Source organism: Aotus nancymaae, unplaced genomic scaffold (assembly GCF_030222135.1).
Source record: "Aotus nancymaae isolate 86718 unplaced genomic scaffold, 86718_ANA_hifiasm-v0.15.2.pri h1tg000016l, whole genome shotgun sequence".
In the NCBI taxonomy this organism is placed as follows: Eukaryota; Metazoa; Chordata; class Mammalia; order Primates; family Aotidae; genus Aotus; species Aotus nancymaae.
Genome location: NW_026988428.1, coordinates 29,122,533 through 29,148,927, shown reverse-complemented (window position 1 = coordinate 29,148,927; position 26,395 = coordinate 29,122,533). Strand labels below are relative to the sequence as shown.

The window sequence follows — 26,395 nt, the reverse complement described above, 5'->3', positions numbered from 1 at the left end:
GACACGCAGGAAACAAAGGCACCCAATTCACGCGATAATAAAACAACGCGATATTCACTGGGATTTGTAGTCTCTCGTCTTTCTGCGGCTTTACTTTTCCGGTCTACGGATCACACCCACCTCAGGATCTGGCCTGGTACAGCTGGGTGCATGCAGAAGTAAGCGGAAATGCTCTTAGTTCCAGCCTTGAGAGAGTTTTATTGTAAAACTCTTTATCGTTATTTACAGTAATCGGAGGGGAAAACACCTCTTCCTTTAATTGCTCTGAGGACCGCTGCCAAAGAAACGCAGTACACCTGCTCCCTCTTGGGGGCGGGGAAAAAGAACAGGTTGTGTCCGCCATGTTGGTGAAGTCAAACGAAGGCGACTAGAGCTCCAGGAGGGCCAGTTCTGTGGCCTTTAGTCCGCCATATTAATAAAGAGAAACGGAAGGCTGACCCTCCCTCGCCTCCGCCCCCACATACACACCCCTTCTTCCCACTCGGCTCTCACGACTAAGCTCTTAGGATTAAGGCACGCCTGCCTCGATTGTCCAGCCTCTGCCAGAAGGAAGCTTAGTAGCCAGCGCCTCAGTAGAGACCTAAGGGCGCTGAATGAGTGGGAAAGGGAAATGCCGACCAATTGTGCCGCGGCGGGCTGTGCCACTACCTACAACAAGCACATTAACATCAGCTTCCACAGGTAACCTGGGCAGGGAGTGGGGGTGACGGAGACGGGAGTTCCAATTCTCGGTATCGCTTGTGTAGAAGGAACAGGAAGATTCTAATTCTATTAACTTTCCCACCTGGTAGCGGGAAAGCATCATATGTCCTTTGTGTTTCTCAAATCTGTCCAATTTTACCCTGCTTTCGGGGAAGCTTTGCTCATTTTCTAAAAGAAATCCAAGTACTGTCTGGTGATTACCCCTTAGTAAAAAAGTAACAAGAGGATATTGTAATTTTTCACTTTTACTCCTGTGTTAGACCGGGTCTTGACAAGAATGACGCCGTAAGGGAGAGAGAGATCTTCCCAATCAATCAGCAAGCACCTTAAAAGCCTGCTGTGTTCCCGTTAAAATTAGGAAATTCTCACTAGATGAATTGACATGGGAGGCATTTATATTTCTAATCTAATTAATCGAATCTAATCTAAGTAATTCTGCGGAGGAATTGAGTCATCTTTGATAGCCATGTGAATTAAGCGATGTTAATTAAAGTGAAGAAGATAACCTTTTTGTTCTTACTAGAACAGAGTAATAAAAAGAACCTAGGTTTTCTTTTGTTTGCTGGAAGAAAAATCAAAATTCCTTAGTTCTGTCAAGCCAGAATTCTTAAAAGCATTTTGAACTATGCCTGGAAAATAACAGGTACTAGGTAAATGTTTACCTTCTCTGCAAGTGCCTGCCATGTGCCTGAAGAAAAGACACATTAAAAAGTTAAGTGACGCTAGTTCTGACTTTATATATTTTATATACCTAACAACGTATATGTTGGTATGTAGAAATTATATCCTTGACCTTTTTCCCTACCTCACTATTACGAACTGTACTTTTATTAAAAGCTGCCACTTAAAAAAAAAAAAAATCCTTGTGATGTTTCTGTTTTTAAACCAATTCACGAATATGTAGTGCTTTATTCATTCATCCATCAAATATGTACGGAGTTCCTAATTGCCTGACATTGTGCAAAGGATCCGGAAAGTTCTAACCCTCCTGGAGTTTAACATTTAATGGTAGAGAAAGACATATATAATTATAATTAAGTGCCACAAAAGAAACATTAAGAGACCTAACTTAGTCTTGGAAAGTCAAAGAACACTTCTCTAAGGATATGACATTTCAAATGAGATGATGACAGATTTGGTCCTATATGCTGCTTAAGTATTTTCTGTTTTATCCTAAGAGTACTTGAGAAGTCCTGGAGGGTTTAAGAAGAATGGCATGATTAGATTTGCATATTAAAAAGTCCTCTGGCTGCAGTGTGGAGAATCGTGGAGTTACTGAAAGTGCTGGTCAAGCATCATCAGGGATGAACTTGATGAGAAAGGAACTTATTACAGAATATTAATTTACCTATTTTTTCTTTCACAGGGAAATCTTGCTACAGTGTCAACTAAACTAAACCCTGTACTCAGTTGCTAGCACAATCAGCATTGGATTAGGTAAGGTGAGAGTTGACAGAGAAAAACTAGTTAGGAAGCTGTAGTAAATAAAACAAGGAAAGTCTACCCAATTTTTCAGACTAGGGTGGTATTAGAGTAGAAATGGAGTTGAGGAGACAGATTTGAGAAATGTTAGAGGAGAAACTACTGAATTTAGCAATTTCATTGGATAGATGAGAGGGGAGTCCAGGCACCAATAACAATGTTTAGCCCATCGTGGTGGCTCACACCTGTAATCCCAGCACTTCAGGAGGCCAGGGCACGCTGATCGCTTGAACTCAAGAGTTTGAGACCAGCTTAGGCAACATGGTGAAACCTTGTCTCTACAAAAAAAATACACAAAATTAGCTGGGTGTTGTGGTGCATGACTAATCCCAGCTACTCAGGAGGCTGAGGTGGAAAGACTACCCGAACTAGGGAAATTGAGGCTACAGTGAACCATGATCATGCCACTGTACTCCAGTCTGGACAATACAGTGAGACCCTGTCTCAAAAAAATAAATAAAATAAAAAAAGCGATGAATGGTGGTACAATAACATGCATAAAATTTGCCTGCTATGAACTTAACATTTTCATGTGTAACCTCAGAAATTTAGATCTTAAATTAGTATTCATTATAATAAAATTACATTCCTATTTTGTAAATACAAACCAGGCTTAATTAATTCACTCCTTTACTACTATTAGTAGACTTCTTTTTTTTGTTTGTTTTTTTGAGACGGAGTCTCACTTTGTTGCCCAGGCTGGAGTGCAGTGGTGAGATCTCGTCTCACTGCAACCTCCACCTCCTGGGTTCCAGCTATTCTCCTGCCTCAGCTTCCCAAGTAGCTGGGATTACAGGGGTGTGCCACCACACCCAGCTAATTTTTGTATTCTTTAGTAGAGATGGGGTTTCACTATATTGGCCAGCCTGGTCTCGAACTCCTGACCTTGTGACCCGTCTGCCTCCGCCTCCCAAAGTGCTGGAATTACAGGCGTGAGCCATTGCACCCGGTTGTTAGTAGACTTCTATATCTCCATGTGCAAGTTTTTTGCTTAAACTTACTGTATGTTTCTTACCTCTTAGCCCACTCTAAAGTTTCCCCAGTAATCTAACATGACCTCTATGTCTCTCTACATTAATTTTTCATGCTGTATGATCATTTCCTCCTTGAAATACTCTCTACTTTTGAATTATTTAACACTAATTTTATGATTATCTTCTTACTTTTTTGGGCTGTCTTCAATCACCTCTACTGCTCTTCTCTCTACACCTTAGCCCAGGTCTTCACATTCATATCAAAATAATTTCAGCTGTTCCTGTGGTCTCAACATCTACTTGTTGATGCCTCCCAAATCAATATCTCCAATCCATCTCTTTCTAATGAGTTCCAGACTTACAGGCCAAGTGTCTACCTAGTATTTCTCTGGTCTCCTTCCAGTTACCCAGATTCATCATCTATATTGACAAACTGCCCTTCCCCAAATATACCCCCACTTCCTGTACTCTGTTTCTCAGTGAATGAAGACACTATCAATCCGGAAGTTTGAAAGTCTTCCTCCCTTGACTTCTCACCATTACCTCTTAATTAGATTATTACAATAGGCTCTTAACTGGCTCACTGCTTCCATCCATGCACTGCTAGCCACTCTTCTATAATTAGTAGTATGTTGCTAAATATTTAATAAATAGTTCTCTAGGGAGGGGGAAAAGCCCTGATTTGTAGTGTTTCCCTGCTTTCTATGATATAAATATTACTGCCAAGTCTAGTTTCAAGCTATCAATATGACATCACTGATCATGGAGTTGGGAAGAAATGTGCAGTCTCACACTATTCTATAGTATTTCCACCATACAGATACAACAGGCATAACCTTAAGAGTAAAGGTAACAGTAAAATCACGAGGAAATTTGGGAGTTTTGGTTATTTATTACCTTTCCTTTTAATGTATTTAACTGTAAATTTATATAATTTAATTTTTAATGATAGCTGTGTTTAACAACTGGCTCACAAATTTTCTGTTAGCAATCAGCTCTCACAATTAGCCTTTTAATGACTTATCATTGCCATTTTGGATAAGGTTCAAAATTACTCTTTGATTTAGAAGGCCCTCCAGTATTGTTTCATGTTATAACAATATTCTCTGTCCCCAAGATATTCTTAACACTCTTTACTGTCGCACCCTAACTTCCCTAGCTGATCCCTATAATTTTTAAGGCCTTCTGACTAGACTAGCTCTTCCCTGTTTTATGGTTTCATACAACCCTATACTTACCCTTTTATAAGACTCATGGACACTTATAGTTACTTTTATTATAATAATAGAATTTATTTAGTATTTCGCATGTACTGTGCACTGGGCTAAGCATTTACTCACATTTTTTCATTTAATCCGTATGACCACACTAGGTGCTATTCTTATCCCCACTTTATAGATGATAAAAAGGAGACCTAAAAAGGTTAACTTGCCTAAAGTCACCCAGATATTATGCAAGGGAGCCAAGATTGGTGCCCTGGTTTGAGTCCAGAGACAGTGGCCTCTCTATTGCATAGAGCAATAGATGCAATACAGTTCTATTGCATCCAGCTATTTGATTCCCTACATTCCCCATTACAGTATACACTCATGGAAGAAAAGTACTATGTCTGTTTTGTTTACTACTATGTCTTCAGTGCCTAGGACAGTGCTGGGAATGTAAGAGGCATTCAACTAACTATCGAAGATGCACACAAAATAGCACTGTTTAAACTACTGAGTGATTTTCCAAAACATCCAGTGATTATTATAAGAGACTGGTTCTATTACTGAGGTGAGGCTAGGCAGAGTAAATAAGTTATCAGAAAATCTCTATTTCCAGCCAGGCATAGTGGCTGATGCCTGTAATCCTAGCACTTTGGGAGGCCAAGTCAGGTGGATCACCAGAGGTCAAGAGTTCGAGACCAGCCTGGCCAACATGGTGAAATCACATCTCTACTAAAAATAAAAAAAATAAAAAATAAAAAAATTAGCCAGGTGTGGTGGTGGGCACCTGCAATCCTAGCTACTCGGGAGCCTGAGGCAGGAGAATCGCTTGAACCCGGGAGGCAGAGGTTGCAGTGAGCAGAGATCGTGCCACTGCACTCCAGCCTGGGCAACAAGAGCAAAACTCCGTCTCAAAAAAAAAAAAGAAATTCTCTATAGGAAAAAACCTGTATGTGAATTGTAGAGTGACATACAGATGCTAGTATCTTCAGATCGGCGTACGTATAGGATTGAGGGGGATGGGGACAGAAGATGTGAGAGTGTTGACTAAATCTGAACATTCATTTCTTTGTGCTCCTCATTTCTGGTAATGTGAGCAAACCTAGTAGATGCAATATACCCAAAGCTGTTACCTACTGAGGTTGCATTTGGGGGCTTCTGAACCACATAATCTTCTAACTTGGATTTTGTGGTCTTTTTCAACACTAGTCATTTCATAATATTTAAAGGATAATGTAGTCAAACTAAAGAGTTTTACACAAACTTACTGCATATGAATGTTGATTCTTATATTTGCAAGTTACCAGTAGAATTTTTAGAGATAGCCCCTTATATTTGTCTCTTCCTTAAGAGGTACACCCTGGATGCATATTAGTATACAGTTGACCCTTGAACAATGCAGGGTTTCGGGGCTCAGAAGCTCCCTCACCACACAGTCAAAAATCGGAGTATGACTTTTGGTTCCCCAAAAATTGAGCTACTGGGCTGGGCACAGTGGCTCACGCCTGTAATCCCAGCACTTTGGGAGGCCCAGGTGGGCAGATCACAAGGTCAAGAGATCGAGAACATCCTGGCCAACATGGTGAAACCCCGTCTCTACAAAAAAAAAAAAAAAAAAAAAAAAATTGAACTACAAATAGCCTTACCAATAACATAAACAATCAACACATATTTTCTATGTTGTGTTCTATACAGTATTCTTACAATAAAGTAAGCCAGAGAAAAGAAAATGTTATTAAGAAAATCCTGCTGGGCATGGATCTTAAAGAAATTCAAGAGCTGATCACACCTGTAATCCCAACACTTTGGGAGGCCAAGGCGGGTGGATCACCTGAGGTCGGGAGTTTGAGACCAGCCTGGCCAACATGGTGAAACCCCATCTCTAACTAAAAATACAAAATTAGCTGGGTGTGATGGCACATGCCAGTAATCCTAGCTACTCAGGAGGCCGAAGCAGGAGAATTGCTTGAACCTGGGAGGCAGAGGTTGTAGTGAGCTGAGATTGCGCCATTGCACTCCAGCCTGGGCAATAAGAGTGAAACTCTGTCTCAGAGAAAAGAAAAGAAAATCCTAAGGAAGAGGAAATATATTTACTATTCATTAAGTGGAAGTGGATCACTATAAAGGTCTTCATCCTTGTCATCTTCACATTGAGTAGGCTGAGGCGGAGGAGGAAGAGGAGGGTTGGTTTGATGCCTCAGGCATGGCAAAGGTGAAAGAGTTGGATAGGGAGGCAGGAAAGGAAGGCACACTCGGTCTAACTTTATGGAAATACATCATAATTTCCCCCTTACTCTTGCTTTTTCATTTCTCTAAAAATGGTTCTATATTGTACCAATCCTTCTTCCCTGTTTGCTTTTATTTCAGTGATCCTAGTATAGAAGGGTCCATATTATAAAAGAAGTCAAAAGCAGTCTTGAATAATCAGAACCCTTCTGCCAGATTTTCTAATGTCAATTTTCTGGCACTGCTTCTTGTACATCTTCTTCCTCATCATCTGGCAGTGGTTCAGAAGCACTCACCTCCATCAGGCAGTCTTCTGTTAATTCCTCTGGTGTGGTTTCTTAAATCAGCTCTTGAAGTTCTTTAAGATCCATATCTTGAAACCTGTCATTGTCCACCTTTTTTGCCATATCTACAATCTCTTTCATGATTTCCCTTATCAGCTCTGTTATAAAGACTGTGAGGTCATGCACAACATACCCACATACTTTCTTTTGCAGGGATGAATTGTTTTGGGCTTCTTGTCTTCCACCACTTTTTCTGTAACAATTTTCAATGGTGCAATCCTTTTATACTTTCATGATGTTCTCTATCTCTGTTAGGGTTTTCTTCCATAGCATTGGCAGTCCTTTCCATAGAGTACCATATGTAATGATCCTTAAAACTTGTGACCCTCTGATCTAGAAGTTGAATTAAAGACATTGAGTTTGAGGACAGGTAGACCACTTTGACACTTTCTGTGTTGGACATTGTCAAAAATGGAAAGAACACTAAAAGGCAGTACCTTACTAACAACATACTTCCTAAATTCAATGGAACCAATCCAGAAAAAAGAGTTCTCATTGTCCAGGCCTTCTTATTTTACAACAAAAAGACTGGCTGCTGGTGTTTATTTTTCCCTTTCATGGCTCAGGATTTAGCAAGTTTATAGATAAAAGCAGAACTGATACAAACCCAACTGCATTTGTACAAAACAGAGTTAGCCTGTCCCTTCTTGCCTAAATCCTGTTTGCTTTTCTTTCTTACTAATATATATCCTTTGTGGCACTTTTTTCAAGAAAGGGCACTTTTGCCTACATCAAAAACCTGTTCAGACAGATATCCTTTCTTCTGAATGATCTTAATGGCATATGGGAACTCATCCACAGCCTCTTGCTCAGCAGAAGCTGTTTCTCTGTTATCTTGACATTTTTTAAGCCAAATCTCTTTCTAAAATCATCAAACATCCTCTGATGGCATTAAATTCTGCAGCTTTAGATCATTCACCTTCCTTTTGTTTTATCATATAACCACCTCACTTTTTCTCGAATCATATTACAGTTCTATATAAACTCTAATATGATTTCGTTCTAAATTTTTCTTTCTAAAAAGAAAAAAAAAATCTACCTGTCATCCTGGAATATAGGTATGCCTTTCTTACAGCAATTGTGCACTCACATAAAAGCTGCATTTCTGCTATGGAATAGATATTTCACAAAAAGTGCAAGGTTTTTGCACCTGCTGGCACAGCTGTAGCAACAGCTTGATGAATTTTTTTTTTTACAATGGTCCTGTTATTTATTTTGAAATAGCAAGCAACCACAGCTGCAGACCTAAATCTATGCCTCTCTCTATATGTATATATTTATATATATATATGGGTATCATGGTATTATTTGAGGCTTACGGTATTACACTAAATACAATGAAAAATATGCAAGAACTACTAGAGATCACATTCTGCCGTGATACACAATTTACTGGAGAGACAAATTGCTCAGAGATAATTAGCATCACACAGCACTTTAAGTGGGTACTCACAGCACTTACCGAGCTCAGCACAATAGCAACAAAAGATGGCTATGAAATTGTTACAGTAGTACAGTATATGCTACAGTTAGGAAATTGTTACAGTAGTACAGTATATGCTACAGTTAGTTTTATGCAATTATTATTACTGCATCTTTACATTTGTTTACATTCTTCTGGACTGAATGGTGCCATGTATGGTCTCTGCATAAATGTTTTATAATTTTAACTTTTTAAAATTTGTGTATATTTTGTGGTAGTAAATGATAAAATAGACTAGTATCTACATATATTTTATGTATTCATAACATACCTTTTTCTTAATTTTTTTGATATTTCCAGGCTACACGGTTTGTCTGCAAGTTTTTTCCAATTGTTTCAAATTCCAGTATATTTATTGAAAAAATACACATATAATTGGACCTATGTAGTTCAAAACCCATGTTGTTAAAGGGTCAACTGTGTTTTATATTTGAAATATGAAAGGAAAAACATTGCTACAAAGCATTTTGCCTTTTTGTAAGTAGTCTTTCTGCTGCACTACTAATTGAAGAGTTGACTTTTTAAAAATATTTGCTGTTTAACTACATAAAATACAGTATATTATTAAATATTCTGTATTTGTATTAATTTAGCAAATTTTGTTGAATCCCTACTGTTTGCAAAGCATTGTGCTAAGTGTCAAAGATAAATACATGACAGGATGTGATAATAATGATCCCTGTCCTCAAGAAATTTGTAATCTTTATGTTACTGGAAACTAAAATGGAAAAATTACAAAACAATGTGGTAAGTGTCATAATGACGTGACACAGAGGAAGAAGTACCAGATTCTGCCTAGGTTTGCCTTGACAAAATTTAATCTTTAGATAATCTGATTTTTCTTGACTACATATATCAGCAGCAGATTAAAGTATGGTGAAATTATTCCTGCTTATAATGGTTCTACTTAAACTTGATCTAAATCAGTTTAGTCATGCTTTATTTTACTGCCCAGGTTAAGGGCTAATTGGAAAGAAATGTGTCTTTTTAAAAACCCTGAAAAATAAAACCACTCAAGTCAGGTTTTGACTAATTTTTTTTTTAACTTATAAAAGATTACCATGAATTGGTTTCTGTTCCAGTGTCTGGATATTGTGAGTTTAAATTTTTTTTTATGTAAATGGGACACATTTTTAATCATCACCTTCTAAATTTCTTTTAATCATTTAGGTGCAACCAGAATTATGATAGTTGGAATTTGAGTTGCCTATTTTTTTTTTTTTAAGGTTTCCTTTGGATCCTAAAAGAAGAAAAGAATGGGTTCGCCTGGTTAGGCGCAAAAATTTTGTGCCAGGAAAACACACTTTTCTTTGTTCAAAGCACTTTGAAGCCTCCTGTTTTGACCTAACAGGACAAACTCGACGACTTAAAATGGATGCTGTTCCAACCATTTTTGATTTTTGTACCCATATAAAGTCTATGGTAGGTAATGTTACTCTCCTTTTTTAAAAACCATTTTTAGAACCCATTCCTTTTGTTTATGCAGTTATTAACTGAAATTCATTTATAGTGATATGCCTCAAGAAAGTTACAGACTTCCTCTTGTACAGTAAAGGTGCAGGCTCGAATCAGAGTTCAGGTCTCCTGACTCCAATATTCTTTCCCCAATCCAAATTGTTTTACTATATTGGAATTTTACATTATTACCAATTATTATTAATAATTAGACCATTGGTAAAACTGAAAAATCATATGAGCAATGAAACCTCCAGCATCACTCTGCTCTGATTTAAAAATGACATACAAATAGCATGTGCAAATTACTTTAAGAGCACCACAGCCAGAGTTATGCCAAAGAATGTAAGTTCAGAGGGAGGCAGGCATAACAGAAAACTTCAGAGAGCTTGGGCATTTAGGGTGGGCTTTTGAAGCCCTGGAAGTTTAAAATAGAGGAAAGCGAACTTGGCCTTGCACAGAACAATTACAATTGCATAATGAGAACAAAAACCAGTGGGTTGAGGGATGAGTAGAAAATAAATGTTAGAAAGTGATATTTAAAAGGAAGGAATGAAGAAAAAGTAAAGTAAAATAAAAAAGGAAAGATTTAAGGTGCAAGATGAATAAATTAAAACAATGTTTTATCTAGTTAGAGAAGATCTGACCAGAGAGGAAAACCTAGCTGGGAAAGACAGGGTCACCAAAGGTAAGAAAGGGTAAGATGAATACAAATAGTTTAGCTTTGAAAAGGAGGACAAACATGTTTTCCTCTGAGAGAAGAAAAATTACTGTTTCTCTTGTTTGTAACAGTTAAACTTTTAAATGTTATGAGTTATTATTTGAATGGGAGAGGAGGTTGTGGTAAGCTAATTACCACTGATGTTAGAAAAGCTCCAGGAGGGCAGGAACTTTTGTCTTTTTCACTTGTGAATCTTCAGCACCTCAAACAGTGCCTGGGACATAGTATATACTCAAATACTTACTGAATTTGAAATGAACCTTATTTTTGATATTTTGATCATTTATTTATTTAATAAATACAACTAACTTCCATTATGCCAGAATCTAAGCTTAGTGCTGGAGACATAAAGATCAAAAAAGAGTCCCTGTCAATTCCCTAGGCAGAGGGACTAACTGTAGGTTTCATGAGGATATTTGTCTTATTTGTTCAGTGTAATGTCCCCAGGAATTCATAATATGTATTCCAATAAATGTTTAATGAATGAAAAACACAGACTTATGAGGATATGATATAATCTGGAAACTCAGTGGCTTAGTATTGCTGGAGTATAAATCAAGATGGTAAATTACAGAATGTGGTGAGATCCTAAATTGTATAGTATGCCATGTAAAAATTTTTTTTCCCTTTAGATAATGGATAGGCAAAGAATAATTTGGCCAGAGTAGAAATGTCAGATATTCTAGAAAAATTATTCTCATGGCAGAATGTGGATTAATGAGGATCAAAATGAAGTGGAGAGATCAATAATGAATAATATAGTCAGAACAGATATGATACGGGCCCAATATATGTAGTGACATTAAGAATGACAGTGTCAGTCTTATTGTGGAACAGAGAAAGAAAAAAAAAGAATGACAGGAGAAGTTTCATGATAGGAATATTTAGGAGGTAGAATTAATAGGACTTGATGACCATTTGAATGAAAGAGAGAAAAGAAAAAAAAGTCTCCTGATTTGGGCAAATGTTCCTAGCCAGATTTTAAATCCTTGAAGATGTAACCATGAAGAATTAATAGGTAAATCTATTTAGAAGCTTGATACTTAAGAATATATTTCTACGAATCCTTCAGTTTTCAATAAGTAGGACCCTGGGTCTAAAATATTCATCAAATTGAGAAAATGGTGTTTAATTAAAAGGGGATCAAATTAATATCATAAATAATAAAATATCTACATATATTCTGAATTGACCTTAGTAAGTAAATTGCAAAGGATCTTTAAAGTCTCTATGGAATCATAGTCAATAATTTGGAAGAAACCTTGGAAGTCCATTGTCTATTTCCAAATCAGTGTTTGAATCTCTCTGGATATAGGACAAAATGAAATAGGTGACTACAGTCAATTCAACCAGTTAAAAAACTTAATCTTGGATTACATGAGATGGCTGCTGCCATTTCCTATTAAAGTTTTAAAATTGACGTTTAAAAAAGCAGTTTAAATACTCTGTTATCCAAAACTGGACAGTATTTGCTTATTTGTGATGTTTCATAATTTATGTTCAACCCTCTAATTTTATTCGGCTCAGAAACTCAAGTCAAGGAATCTTTTGAAGAAAAACAACAGTTGTTCTCCAGCCGGACCATCTAATTTAAAATCAAACATTAGTAGTCAGCAAGTACTACTTGAACACAGTTATGCCTTTAGGAATCCTATGGAGGCAAAAAAGAGGATAATTAAACTGGAAAAAGAAATAGCGAGCTTAAGAAGAAAAATGAAAACTTGCCTACAAAAGGAACGCAGAGCTACTCGAAGATGGATCAAAGCCACATGTTTGGTAAAGAATTTAGAAGCAAATAATGTATTACCTAAAGGTACATCAGAACACATTTTACCAACTGCCTTAAGAAGTCTTCCTTTGGAAGATTTTAAGCTCCTTGAACAAGATCAACAAGATAAAACACTGCCAAGTATAAATCTAAAACAGACCAAGAGTACCTTCATTTAAGTTTAGCTTGCACAGAGCTTGATGCCTATCCTTCATTCTCTTCAGAGGTAAATTATGGCACTTATGCCAAAATACATTATTTAATAAAGTTTTACTTGAAGTAACATTACTATGTAATTTGTGAAGACTTGATTACAAAAGAACAAAAAACTTTTTATGAAAATTTTATTTGAAAATGAATGGAAGTGCCTTATAGTAGAATTACATATTTAAAAATTTTGCTAGGAAAGTGTTTGTTTGAAAGGTGTTTTTGTCTTTTTAAACTACTGTTAAAGAACAGCTTATGTTAAGTAATATGTTTAACTTGTATTAGAAAAGAATTTTTTCCCGTACCAAAGTTGGCATATTGCATTCTAAATAAGATGCTAAATAGGAGTTAACCAACATTTAACATGACCTTAAAACTGCTGGGTTTTGTATTAATTAAATTATAATTGGCACTGTGATTTGAAAAATTTATAGAAAAGAAAAGGTACTGGCTCACGTAATCCCAGCACTTTGGGAGGCCAAGGCGGGAGGATCACAAGGTCAAGAAATTGAGAGTATCCTGGCCAACATGGTGAAAACCCGTCTCTACTAAAAATACAAAAAGATTAGCTGAGTGTGGTAGCGTGCGCCTGTAGTCCCAGCTACTCGGGAGGCTGAGGCAGGAGAATGCTTGAACCCGGGAGGCGGAGGTTGCAGTGAGCCGAGGTTGTGCCACTGCACTTCAGCCTGGTGCCTGGTGACGGAGTGAGACTCTGTCTCAAAAAAAAAGAAAAGGTACAGGGCAAGTTTTTAAATTTAAACTTTCTGTATTTTTTTTAACCAGTAAAAGTGAGATTATGATGGCCTCTCTCATAAGAATATTCGATTTTAAAATAGGTTGTAAAATATTTTGAAAATATTTGAATGTGAGGTACCATTGAGTCATCCAAACTAGGTTAAGCCTCAAGTACTTCAAATTAGTAAAATCTAGTAGGTGATTATATTCACCTAAGAAAACATGTAAAATAATTTAGAGTTCAGGACCTAGCTTTTATCTTAAACTAATAGATAAATGTATACTACTTTTTTTCTCATAATAAAAATCTTACATTTCCATTCAAAATTGGTGCTCCCATATTTGTTGATAACCAAAACTCCTAAGCTTTTTTTTTTCTTTTTAACTACTTTCCAAATACATACTATACCTCAAAAATAGCAAGCATATCAATATTGTGGGCTTTTTCTTTCCTCTTCATAAACCCACAGTAAAATTTAATCACAGGAAACTACTTATATCTTCACAATTTGTATTAATAACTTAAAATGTTATCACTTTATCGTAGACATCAGCTTGCTTTTTATCTCCTCTTTTAGTGAGTCAAATAGAGCAACCAGCATGCCTGTGTTCCCAGCTACTTGGGAGGCTAAGGTGGGAAGGTCACTTGAGCCTAGGAGGTTGAGGCTGTAGTGAGCTGTGATTGCACCACTGTACTCCAGCCTGGGCGATGGAGTGAGACCCTTGTCTCTAAAACAACAACAACAACAACAACAAAAAAAAAATAGAGCAACCATAGTGCATAAGGGAAATTAAATGTTCCCAATAGAAATATGTGTATGTCTATGATAGTGGTATGCAAAGGCTAATTATTTTACAAAATAAAAGTATCAGAACTATTCTTACTATTGCCACTCGAACTAAAGGGTTTGCTTTATTTCACTAATGTTTAAAAGGAACCCTTTGCTTCAGACAGCTTTGTTGAAATCATGTAAAAATTTGTTAATATATAATCAAGTTATTTAACTCAACTTATTTAATTCAAGCTTGTGATACTAACATATGAAGGTAGCATATACCAAGTCATAAATTTTTGTAAATCTTCCCTGTAAAGTAAGAGCTACTTTATGATTTTTTTACAAAAAAACTGTTTTTTTGCCAGCCATTTACGATTGCATTTGCTTGGATCCCAGCAACAATTCTTTTACAGTATTAGCACTCTTTTTACTAAGGAATGCCTCCTAACGAAATGCAAAGGTAGGAAAAAGTCTCTTATGATTCCCATGAGGTATTTAAAACAGGTATTTATGAACATCTTTTTGTGGATGTTATAAATCTTGCTAGTTATTTTATCTTAACTATTGGATGTAGTTCCTTGGAATTGTCATTATATATATATTTTTTCTAGTATGGTTTCAAATAACTTTTCACCAGCATATAATTTACTGACCATATCTACTTTATAACTCAAAATAAGTTGGACAAATAATCTTCTGAATAAAAACTATTTTTTCCAAATATAACCACTCTCATGTGGTTGACCCTTCACCCCTGCTACAGAACACTTATTTATGTAGCCCAGTTCCCATCTACAATAATATCTTGAAATTTTGATAAATTTTTTAAATCATAAAAATAAAATATTGTAAAATACAACAACCTTTTGACAAGGTTACTTCATCTTCATTCATTATTACGTGACAGTATTAAATAAACTACTACTCTGTAATTGTAAACTATTCTGTTTTCTCTGTCATTTTCATGTTACTGTCCTGATAACTTGCTCCAAACTCTTTCCATCAAATTGTTTTATTACCATACATTTGTCTACCTTAAAACTAGCTTCATTCACAGAGAATAACCTAAAAGGAGTCTATTAAAATCCTGTTTTCAGTTTGATAGATCTTTTTTTATCACTCTGACCGTAAAACTAACTGAAATTATAATAGCTTTTTTTCCTCTGCTAGTCACAACACAGATCTTCTGTTCATTTGTTCTCTGTCTACTGGGCACCAACCTCTACAAAGAACCAGCCAAAGGCTAGGTACTTGATATAAAAAGGAATATGACATAATTTTCTGCCCTCAAGTTGCTCTATCTCCTGAGAGAAACAAGTAATATTTATAATATAATATGTTAAATGCCATAAAAGAAATAGATATAAAGTCCTTTGATAAATGCTGTTGAATTGGAATTCAATAAAAACTGTAAACTGTAGACCTTTTTATAATCAAATGCTTTTATTTTGAAACGAAACAGATTCCTCCTTATATTGACTTAGCAAAGGAGGTACAAGGACATTAGCATTTGACCTGAATTACGGTTTTTTATTGAATGAGCTATAAGACAACATTTTTACTGTTTAAAATGAACACTGAACAAATTTATTAATAGTATCTTTGTTAAAAGTAAAACATAGCTCTAAATAAAGTACTATATCAAAACCCAGTACTGGAGTTCATTTGAAATTTGATATTTTGTGTAAAATAACAAACCTATTAACACAGATTTTTTAAATAACTCAGAATCTTATAAAGCACTTCAGTACTTATTTGTTCTCATTTTCCTTACAAACATTCTGTGTGGTAGGTGGTATTATCTCTGATTTACACATGAAGACATCTTTGTTAATGTAATTTATTTATTCATTCCAGCATTTACTACGTGCCAACTTGCACAAGGAATAGAAATGTCTGTGATCTAGACAGTTCTAGATTGAACATAGGTCTCCTGCCAACAAATCCTCTCTGCTGTTCACATTACTCTTTATTTAACATATGAACCAGGTTACTAAAATAGGGCAAATCATGTGTCTTAAAACATGAAAATAGTGAAGTCTTTGAGGTCACTTGATCTTTTCTAGGTAGGCTTTATAATGTTGTATTTTATCTCATTTCTCAGTGTTAGAATACGGGTAGATTTAATTTTGCTATATAGGAAATGGTTCATCTTTGTACCAAAATATTGGATTCTTCTGATATTTAGACAGTTGGAAACTTTCTAAAATTAGAATTTTGTAGTGTATACTAAACAATTGCATATTCACAAAAATGTATTCTGAGTATGGTGATATTAAACATTTTTTCCCCAAGGAAATTAACTGTCATGCCTGTTATTTCTAAAAAATGTACATAAATATTTCTGTGAAAGTTCTTTTAAACTGACCCCCTAAAAGACTTCTGTGAAGTCCTTCTCCCTAAATTGAAGCAAACTGTAAACCAAATAAAGATCATGTAAAGCCTTGAAGAGGAATTATTTTCATTTTTGTTGCTCAAGGTATATCTAAATGTACATTATAGTTTATATGCACTGTTTTAGATACTGGTTAGGCAATCTAGACAAGATATATGAAGGGCTGTAAAAATGGTAAGAGTCTATCTCTATCCTGACCATAATTTGAGGCTCACACAAAAATTTATTTGCAGGCTAGGTACAGGGTTCATGCCTGTAATCCCAGCATGGTATGGGGCTAAGGTGGGAGGATCACTTAAGGCAAGGAGTTCAAGATCAGCTTGGGCAACATAGCGAGACACCATCTCTAAAAAATAATAAAATAAAAATTAGCCAGGCACAGGGGCGTGTGACTGTAGTCCCCTAGCTACTTAGGAGGCTGAGGCAGGAGGATTGCTTGAGCCCAGGAGTTCAAGACTGTAGTGAGCTATGATTGTACCACTGCACTCCAGCCTGGGCAACAGAGTGCAACCCTGTCTCAAAAAAAAAATGCAGACATAATTGTCAAGGCTCTATTTTACTAACAAAAGGGAAAGAAGATTATACTTTATTTTTTCTGATTAAAATATTGTTCAAATACTGTAATTCAAAAAATACTAACTTACTAAGAGAAACTGATCAAACTAGGATGTGCCAGACATGGTGTCTGTCCTCAAGGCTACTGGAAAATAATATTCCATTTGTTTATTCCTGCCCTCACTTCTCCCTTACTCTTTCCCTAAGGCCCTTTTAGAATGAGCTCAATCTAATACCACAAATCCATCTTCAAATTGATCCCTAGTTTTTAAAATCTGTGCTACAAACATTTAAAAAAACAAAATATTTGGGTTTATTGTCAAGAAGGCACATATTGTTTGGGTGCAGTGACTCACACCTGTAATCTCAACACTTTGGGAAGCCGAAGCAGTAGGATTACTTATAGCCAGGAGTTTGGGACCAGCCTGGACAACACAGTGAGACTCCACCTCTATTTTTATGTTAAAAAAATTTTAATGAGGTATGTGCCTATTTCTCAGATGAATTTTCAGTTTTTTTACTTAGCAAACACTCCAAAATGTGCTATTTTAAACTCTTCTCCATTTTCTTAGACGTCCTATTTTCATGTTCTTCTTAACCACCAAACAAACCTTTACAAATTGCCCTTCCTTTAGCTTAGTCACTGAGCAAACTCTTGTCATCTTTCAGTTCTTACCTTGGACGCTCCCCTCTCTTATGTGACACCATCCCTAAACATACCAAAGTGACATAAGTGCTTTTCTCCTTGAGTCCTGTTTATATATAACTTGGATAAAGTCATCATCTTATTATAATGTAATTGTCTACATGTCCATTTTCATCTGCTATACTCCTTCAAGGCAGAGACCGTGGTGTATGTGTCTTAGCACTCAAACCACTCAAATACTAGCACATTTCAGAAAATCTAAACCAATTCCTTTGGATAAGATTCAAAAGGATTGTAAATAAAATGTGATAATTTCCTAGCACACAGTAAGTGCTTTTTGCCATAAGGATAATTTTTGTGATTGGTATTGAATATAAATGTGTACCCTAGAAACAAACTTTATATCTAAGAGCACTTAAATAGGTATTTATATTGTGAAATTTAAAGATCAGTGGAACAATGAACTTTCAGTTTATTCTATGATTGCCATAGTAAGTCTCAAACTGCATGTTTTCTACAGGAAAGAAATCTGGTGAACACAACTGTCGGAACCATTTTAAAAAATGTGCTTGTTTCTTAACTTCTTAGAGCCATTAATAATATATTCTATCCTATGTGGAGACAACATTTCTCACCCTTAAATTTGATCAGAGGTATCTTTGAGTGGTAGGGATGCCTACTAATAACAAAGAATAACTACTATTTAGTTAAAAAATATAGTTTAGGAAATGCCTAACCAGAAATGTCCCATTGCCAGAAAATGGCTTTTAAAGTAAGTAGAAAAATAAAGACTTTGTTGAAATTTTTAAGATTGATAGTCTATAAAAATTATAACAGTAAAATCACAATTTTTTAAAAGTATACAATAGTCCCCCCCACTTATCCTTGGGGATACATTCCAAGACCCTCAGTGGATGCTTGAAACCATGGATAATACCAAACCCTATATATACTTATGTTTTTTCCAATGCCTATATACCTATGATAAAGCTTAATTTATAAATTTGGCACAGAAAGAAATTAGCAGGAAAACCTAGTAAAATAGAACGATTATAACAATATATTGTAATAAAAGTAAAGTAAGGGCACTGTGATACTGCAGCAGTCCATCTGGTAACTGAGATAGCTCCTAAGTGACTAACCAAAGAGTAGTGTCTATTGTATGGATATGCTGGATAAATGGGGGATTCATGTCCCAGGTGGGATCAAGCTGGATGGCATGAGATTTCATCATGCTACTTTGAATGGCATGCAATTTAAAACTTACGAATATTTCTGGAATTTTCAATATTTCCAAATTGTTACCAGTAGAAGGTGTCCAGGTTCTTGGCATTTTGAGCAAAGAATTGTACGAAACATGCAAAGCAAGGAAAGAATGAAGCAACAAAAGCAGAGATTTATTGAAAACAAAAGTAGATTCCACAGGGTGGGAGCCGCAGGAGCACAGGCACTCAAGAGCCTCCTTACAGAATTTTCCAGGGTTTAAATACCCTCTATAGGTTTTCCATTGGTTACTTGGTGTACATCCTATGTAAATGAAGTAGTAGCCCACAGTCAGTCTGATTGGTTGTGGAAAGCAACCAATTAGAGGCTGAAGTGAAGTTACAAAGTTACACTCCTATGCAAACTTCAATTTTCTGTATGCCATGCAGAAGAAAAGGGGAGTTTGCAAAGGGAGTAGCTTCTGGTCCTTTTGTTATTTAGGTGTGGAAAGTTTGGGATTTTCTTTTTGATTTAGCTATAGGAAGTCAGCATGAATAAGCCTTAGGTTCCCTGCCTCCAGACCCTATTCTCCTGTCTCAAGATCACCTTGAACCCTAGGTAACTGAAACTGCCTACTACTGCATATAAGGAAGAACTACTGTATTTTAATTACATTAACTCCTCTAAATTATTTTGGTCTTAAGCTAGAATAACTTTTATGGAGAACAACATCAATAATTAGTCAGTGGAAAAAAAAAGAAGGGAAAATATTCACTGACACTACTATTTAATATGCATTTTTAGCCAGATCTAATAGTCACGAGAAAATAATCCCTAACGTCCAGGAACTGACCTGACACAGCTATACCTCAGTGTTGGGAGATAGCTTGACATTCACAGCTAGGCTATGATCTTCCTATAGAACACCAACTAATCAGAGAAGGTCACTCCATGACTGTGATGAAGCAAGGCCAAAAAAAAAAAACACCAGTTTATAATTTTGTCTAAGCAGAGACAAAAACAATGGCACTGTGCAAACCACAAAAACATTAGCTTTTATTATTAATAATTGTACTCAATAGTCTGGTAACATTGATATTGGCGAGGAAGCTTGGTAAGATAATCCAATCATTTACCTATGCAGAACAGACTGAGACAAAAACAAAGTAGGCACATAATAAATTTCAGCATAAAGACCATATATGGATGTGATCTAGTACAAGAAGGCCACTACTATTTAGTCCTTCTTCACAGATTTGGTTCTTAGTTAATTACTTAATTAGATGGCATGTATTTTGAAATTTAACGTGAGTTTTTTTTTTAAGTACTCTTGGGGGTTAAACACAATTGTATACTGTGTCTGAAATGGACCTGGCTCCTCTTCTTACACTGTCAGCAATTAGCTGAAAAAAATTGATAAATACTATGTAATTGCAGTTACTGTTAACCCAGGCAAACAAGTTAATTTCAAATAAAACATGAAATCAGGCCAGGCATGGGTGGCTCATGCCTGTAATCCCAGCACTTTGGGAGGCCGAGGCAGGTGGATCCCCTAAGGTCAGGAGTTGGAGACCAGCCTGGCCAACATGGCAAAACCCCGTCTCTAATAAAAATACAAAAATTAGTGGTCATGGTGGTGCGCGACTGTAATCCCAGCTACTCTGGAGGCTGAGGAGAGAGAATCACTTAGAACCTGGGAGGCAGAGGTTGCAGTCAGCAGAGATCCCGCCACTGTACTCCAGCCTGGGCAACAGATGGAGACCCTGACTCAAAAAAAAGGAAATCAGCCACGACTCAGATTTTTAATGCTAACAAGACGTTTTGTTTTCTAAACGCACACAGTTTAAATACAAGAGTGTGAAGATAGATATATTCACAATGTAAGTGGTGTTATGACAATAATTACGAGAGCTTAATAGTAGAAAACTACGTTTAACTTGACATCGCTAGCAGCCAGCAGTCTAGCACATTATAGATACTAAACAATGTTGTTTTAAATAATTTCCCAAGTCACAAAATTCCCTTCCTACAAAATAATATACTTACCTCCCTGAAAAAAAAAAAAAAAAAAGAAAGGAAAAAAATCCATAATACAGTCATAAACTCTTCATAGATCAAAAAAGCATTCAATTGTTATGCTTGAAATAGACTTACTGGGTCTAAATTCACTTGTTTCATTTTTGTATTACTACCCTGGTGGCGATTTCACTTTTCATCATTAAGGACGTCCCCAAACTCAAGGACGTAAACTTCCAGCATTTGGATAAGCAGTGCAGACGTAGCCGGCGGGGATGCCAGCAGTGTTTGCCTACGTGAGCAAGGCGATGTTCCTCGAAGCGGCTACAGCGCATGCCCGAAGTGGGCGAGGCGGAGGCGCGGGCTTAGCTCCTGGGGTCTCAGCCAAGGCCGGCTGTACCTCGACCCTGGGGCAGCTTGGGCAGCTGTTGGACGTGGCCGCGTTCAGCTGCGTCGGGCTCGCTTCCCAGACTTGCCCAAGTTCGGGTGTCTTAGCTGTCCCTTTGCCGCCGCAGGCCTGCCCCGCCCGCGTGAGAAGTCTGTGACGGGTAGTGGCCGGAGCTCGCCAGCGCCGGGACCGCTGATTGGCTGCGTCGGCTTCCTCTATCCCCTTCCTGGTGTCCCGCGTTAGGCGCCGAGCAGCAGGCAGCCAGCCAGCCGGGAGCCAGGCCTCACAGTCGGCTGGGTTGCGCTTTGCTTTTGCAGTGAGGTATTGACCTGCCCATATGACTTGGCGCTCTCCGCCAGCAGGAATTTCCGGAAGGAGTTTGAATTTTTGTGATTTTTTTGAATATTTGGTTGGTGGAATATGTTGGCATTTATGTTTGCCTCTAAATAAGCGTCTTGATCACAGCGTAAATGACTTTCTCTCCAAAACGCTAAATATTCTCTCCCGGAGGAGCGCAAATCCTTGTTTTCCATGACAGATCTCGACGACGATATATGCAAAAGATATATAAAAATGATAACTAATATAGTTGTATTGAGCCTGATCATTTGCATTTCCTTAGCTTTCTGGATTATGTCAATGACTGCAAGCACCTACTATGGTAAGTATGAATGTTCTAAGTTGTTTCTCTGTGATCTAGTCAGTGGAATTAAAAACCATACCATTGTGAAATCCAAAACTCATATCCTCTGATGGTTATGAATGGTTGTGTTCACTTAACTTACATAGCCTGAATTTAACTTACTAACGTGATAATATAAATAGTGCCTTTAATAAATGCTTGTTGTGATAATTCGAGTTATACCTATTAATTTTTTTAATTGTTACTTTTTATAAGATGGAGTCTCTCTGTGTTGCCAGGCTGGTCTCAAACCCTTAGGCTCAAGTGATCCTCCCACTTGGTTCTTCCAAAGTGCTAGGAATACAAGCCACCAGATCTGGTCTAGTTATGCCTATCTCAAAATGTCTTTATATATTGTGTAACTATTCCATCTGCCTTGGTGAAAGGTAAGTGAGGTGAACATAGCTTTGTAAAGCAATTACAGTTATGCTTTTAATTTTGAATAAGAATATTAGTAATGGGCCGGGCCTGGTAGCTCACACCTATAATCCCGACACTTTGGGAGGCCGAGGCGGGCAGATTACCTGAGGTTAGGAGTTCGAGACCATCCTAGCCAACATGGTGAAACCCTGTCTGTACTAAAAACACAAAACTACTGGGTGTGGTGGTGCGTGCCTGTAATTCCAGCTACTCGGGAGGCTGAGGCAGGAGACTCACTTGAACCCTGGAGGCAGAGGTTGCAGTGAGCCAAGATTATGCCACTGCACTCCAGCCTGGGCAACAGAGTAAGACTCCATTTCAAAAAAAAAAAAAGGAGAGAGTATTAGTAATGGTTTCACATGTTCTGTAAAAATAATAAGAATTAAAGATGGTACAATATTTACATCTGGAGAGCTGAAAGACTTATCTGCCATTTGGTTGCTTCAAAAGAATAGACTCCTTTTAAAGCCTAAAGCTACATTGCTTAAATATAAAGTACTCTGAACCCAGATCTTTAAGCTTTTGAAGGTGCTTTAAAGCATAAGTCTCCATGTACACAAACTTCCTTCTCCTATAAAAACAAAATACTGGTCAATTCACAATAAAGGAAAAACTGAAAAGGAGAACGTGAAAGTGAACTCTCTTAAATGGTTATATCATAAGGGATTGCCATTTCAGAGTAGTCTTTTTGCAAAGAGACACATTAATAATTGGAAAGGGTTTTCCTGGGTACAGAAGCTCTCAGGGCTGTTCATTCATAAAAATTCACGTGGGAGATCCGAGTTTTAGGGGAGGAGTATAAGAGAAGATTCTTGTTAGTGCTACTATTTACTATGAATTGAACTAAATAGAATAAATCAGGATTTGTAAACTGAAGTATCCCTCTGGGGCCAGTCACCTAATACAAATGAATGAAACTGCAAGTTTTTGTGTATTAGACATGTGGTAATAGTTTTCACTTCCAGAAATAGGATATTTCTCATCTTTTATTGAATACTTGGCCCTCCTTGTCTTTTAGTTTTCCTTTTTTTTTTTTTTTTTGAGACAGAGTTTTGCTCTTGTTGCCCAGGCTGGAGTGTAGTGGTGAGATCTTGGCTTATTTGCAACCTCTCCCTTCTAGTTTCAAGCGATTCTCCTGCCTCAGCCTCCCGAGTAGCTGGGATTGCAGGCACCTGCCATCATGCCTAGCTCATTTTTGTATTTTTAGTAGACATGGGGTTTCACCATGTAGGCCAGGTTGGTCTCGAATTCCTGACCTCATAATCCGCCCACCTCTGCCTCCCAAAGTGCTGGGATTACAGGCGTGAGCCACCAAGCCCTGCTTATTTTCCCGTTTTTGATAGAAACAGATACAAGCAGTAGTTCAGTTTTCTTTACCATAAGGAAATCACTTAGCCTTGGCGTTTAGGAGTCTATCAGGAGTGATGGGAACTTTAAACGGGAAAGCCATGGCCTGTTTAAAGGAAGGGACCTTTCTTTACCTTTAGTCAATTCTGCCATGTGGGCCAGAACTTGTCAATTTTAGAAGCCAAGAATCTGGATTTTTATATGATATCTCCTACGCTTTAAATATTGACTCACTCTGCTAGCCAATCGTCTGTGAGCTGAATGCAGCCTTTGGAATAATCAATTTCTAACCATTGAATCAGGTGTGCTCTGAAAGGCAGAGAGAGGAATAAGATCCTGTTAAGAAAAGAGTTTGTTCTAGGTAGTTATTGAAATTTAATATGTGCATCCTTTAAAAAAAAGAACCAGAGATTCATTTCAAATATCTAGATATCCATTATTATCATAAATAGCAGTAAAAGGTTTTTTAAACTTGTACATAACCTATTTGGCCATTCCCCAATAAGACTGCTTATCTGAAAATATGCATGCATGTCTTACCATAAATACAGTTATGCTCCACATAATGATGTTTTGGTCAACGATGGACCGCACATACAACGTTTTCCCGTAATATTATAATACCATATAATTAGTATTCCTATTATCAATGGTATTGATACACAAATACCATTCTGTTATAATTGCCTGCAATATTCAGTACAGTAACATGCTATACAGGTATTTGTCTTTGGTGACTTCATCTCGGTGTTTGTACTTATGACAGTATTTTAATCCAAAAGCAGTTACAGAAGTTTACTGCTAAAACTAACTTGTGCAGACTTCACACAATTTGTGCTCCACCTTTATAATTTTTCAGGTAACTTACGGCCTATTTCTCCATGGCGTTGGCTGTTTTCTGTTGTTGTTCCTGTTCTGATCGTCTCTAATGGCCTCAAAAAGAAAAGTCTAGATCACAGTGGGGCTCTAGGAGGTATGTTTTTATTTTGAATGTTTACAGTAACTAATAAGTGCTTGCTTATATAATTTAAATTTATATTTTCTAAATTCTGAATATATGAGACTGACTAAAAATCATAGTGTTATATATTTTAGACAATGATAAAGTTATATCTTGCTCAGCATTCCTATTATCAAAATTTCAGAAACTAATGTACACTTGCAGTGTAACATACAAATTAAACTTTGTAATTGATACAAAGTAGATTAATGGGGATAGATGAACCTTGACTATTCTGCTCCTTGAGTTTGATTAATTTAGCAGAAACCCTGGAGCACTCCTCCTAGATGTAAAATAAAGCATTTCGAGAGAATAACTCTTGGAAATTGCTGTTAGTAATCTCAAACAGAGCAGTCCAAACTTAGTGTTCTAGATTCATTTTCCAAAACTGAGTTGGGAACAGGCCTTGTATTCATTCTTTTAGTAATTTTTTTTTTTTTTTTGAGACAGTCTTGCTCTATTGTCCAGGCTGGTGTGTGGTGGCACGATCAGCTCACTGCAACCTCCTCCTCCTGGATTCAAGCAATTCTGGTGCCTCAGCCTCAGAGTAGCTGAGACTATAGGCGTGTGCCACCATGCTCAGCTAATTTTTTCTGGTATCTTTATTAGAGATGGGGTTTCACCATATTGGTCAGGCTGATCTCAAACTCCTGGCCTCAAGTGATCACCCGCCTGGGCCTCCCAAGGTGCTGGGATTACAGGTATGAGCCACCATGCCTGACCCACCTTTTAGCCAACTTTTATTGAACACTTACTACTATGTACCACTGTTCTAGAAACTTGGGATATATCTATAAACAAAAAGGACATGGCGTCATTTCTCATGGCACATATTCTTTAGGGCAGACAGATAGTAAATAAAATAGATATAACTATTCAGGTATTCATAAAGTTTATGACAAAAGTATTAAAAGATAATTAAGTGTTAAATGCATATGTTGGAAGATGTGGTGCATTCTTCTGTAGATGGTGTTAGGTGCTTTTCTCTAAGGAGGTCATTTTACACTGGTATCTGAAGAAACTAGCAATGAGATCTGACAGAATCATGTTCCAGGCTGACAGAATAACAGGTGCAAAAGTCCAGATATCTATAATCCTGGCTTGAGAGTAAGAAGAGTAAGGCTCATTTGACTAGAAAATAGTAACAATAGGAAAAGAAGTGAGAGATAAAATTGAATAAATAAGCTCTAGCAATGTGCTTTCATGGTCCTGTGGTTTTGTCAGTTTCTCAAAGGTCAAAACTTTTGTACTCTTTTTCTTAAAGAGGTTAACCCCAAATTATATAAGCTTTGGGCTCCGCAAAGCCTGGATCTATCCCTTATTTCGTTTTTAGGGCATAGAGAGAATTAAATGAGATAATTTAAAGTTCTTACCTCATTGGCTGGATACATAGACAACATTTATTCAGTGCTTATTATTATTAGGCAGAGTTCTTCAAAATCATGCCAATTCTATTCATAATTAAGAAATATTGTTTAAGTTCTATTGTGAGATTTCTTTTTCTTTTGTGGGGTAGTTGAGAATTAAAGTTAACTGGACATATTGATATCTTTATATGAATTTTATTTTACCATATAATCAGTAAATATTAGGAATGGTTATGTTTTATCTATTCAACAAATGTTTATGTCACACTTACTATGTACCAGGCACTGCTGTTATTAC

At 36.8% G+C, this 26,395-nt stretch overlaps 2 protein-coding genes across 4 annotated transcripts in view; both read left to right on the top strand.

Moving 5' to 3' along the window:
* The first annotated feature begins 191 nt into the window (after nucleotides 1–191).
* Nucleotides 192–15,730, top strand: THAP2 (THAP domain containing 2). The gene is made up of 3 exons (XM_012441310.3): nucleotides 192–681; nucleotides 9,643–9,838; nucleotides 12,120–15,730. Exons 1-3 carry the CDS (start codon nucleotides 611–613, stop codon nucleotides 12,537–12,539), a joined length of 687 nt encoding a protein of 228 aa, XP_012296733.1. The 5' UTR covers nucleotides 192–610; the 3' UTR covers nucleotides 12,540–15,730.
* Nucleotides 15,731–21,531: 5,801 nt separating this feature from the next.
* The window catches only part of TMEM19 (transmembrane protein 19), a 37,033-nt gene continuing 32,169 nt past the window's right edge, over nucleotides 21,532–26,395 (top strand). For all 3 annotated transcript variants that reach the window (XM_012441312.3, XM_012441311.3, XM_064376991.1), the window contains exons 1-2: nucleotides 21,532–21,942; nucleotides 24,590–24,703. In XM_012441312.3, the coding sequence (XP_012296735.1) occupies nucleotides 21,813–21,942; nucleotides 24,590–24,703 (244 nt within the window). In that variant the 5' untranslated portion in view covers nucleotides 21,532–21,812. The remainder of the gene's footprint in view (nucleotides 21,943–24,589; nucleotides 24,704–26,395) is intronic.

Bases quoted from the DNA above. Each gene is read 5' to 3' on its own strand.
- THAP2 (XM_012441310.3), top strand. From the start codon at position 611: ATGCCGACCAATTGTGCCGCGGCGGGCTGTGCCACTACCTACAACAAG. The intron at 682-9,642 runs GTAACCTGGGCA...TTTTTTTTTAAG, and splicing joins ATTAACATCAGCTTCCACAG to GTTTCCTTTGGATCCTAAAA. The intron at 9,839-12,119 runs GTAGGTAATGTT...TATTCGGCTCAG, and splicing joins GTACCCATATAAAGTCTATG to AAACTCAAGTCAAGGAATCT.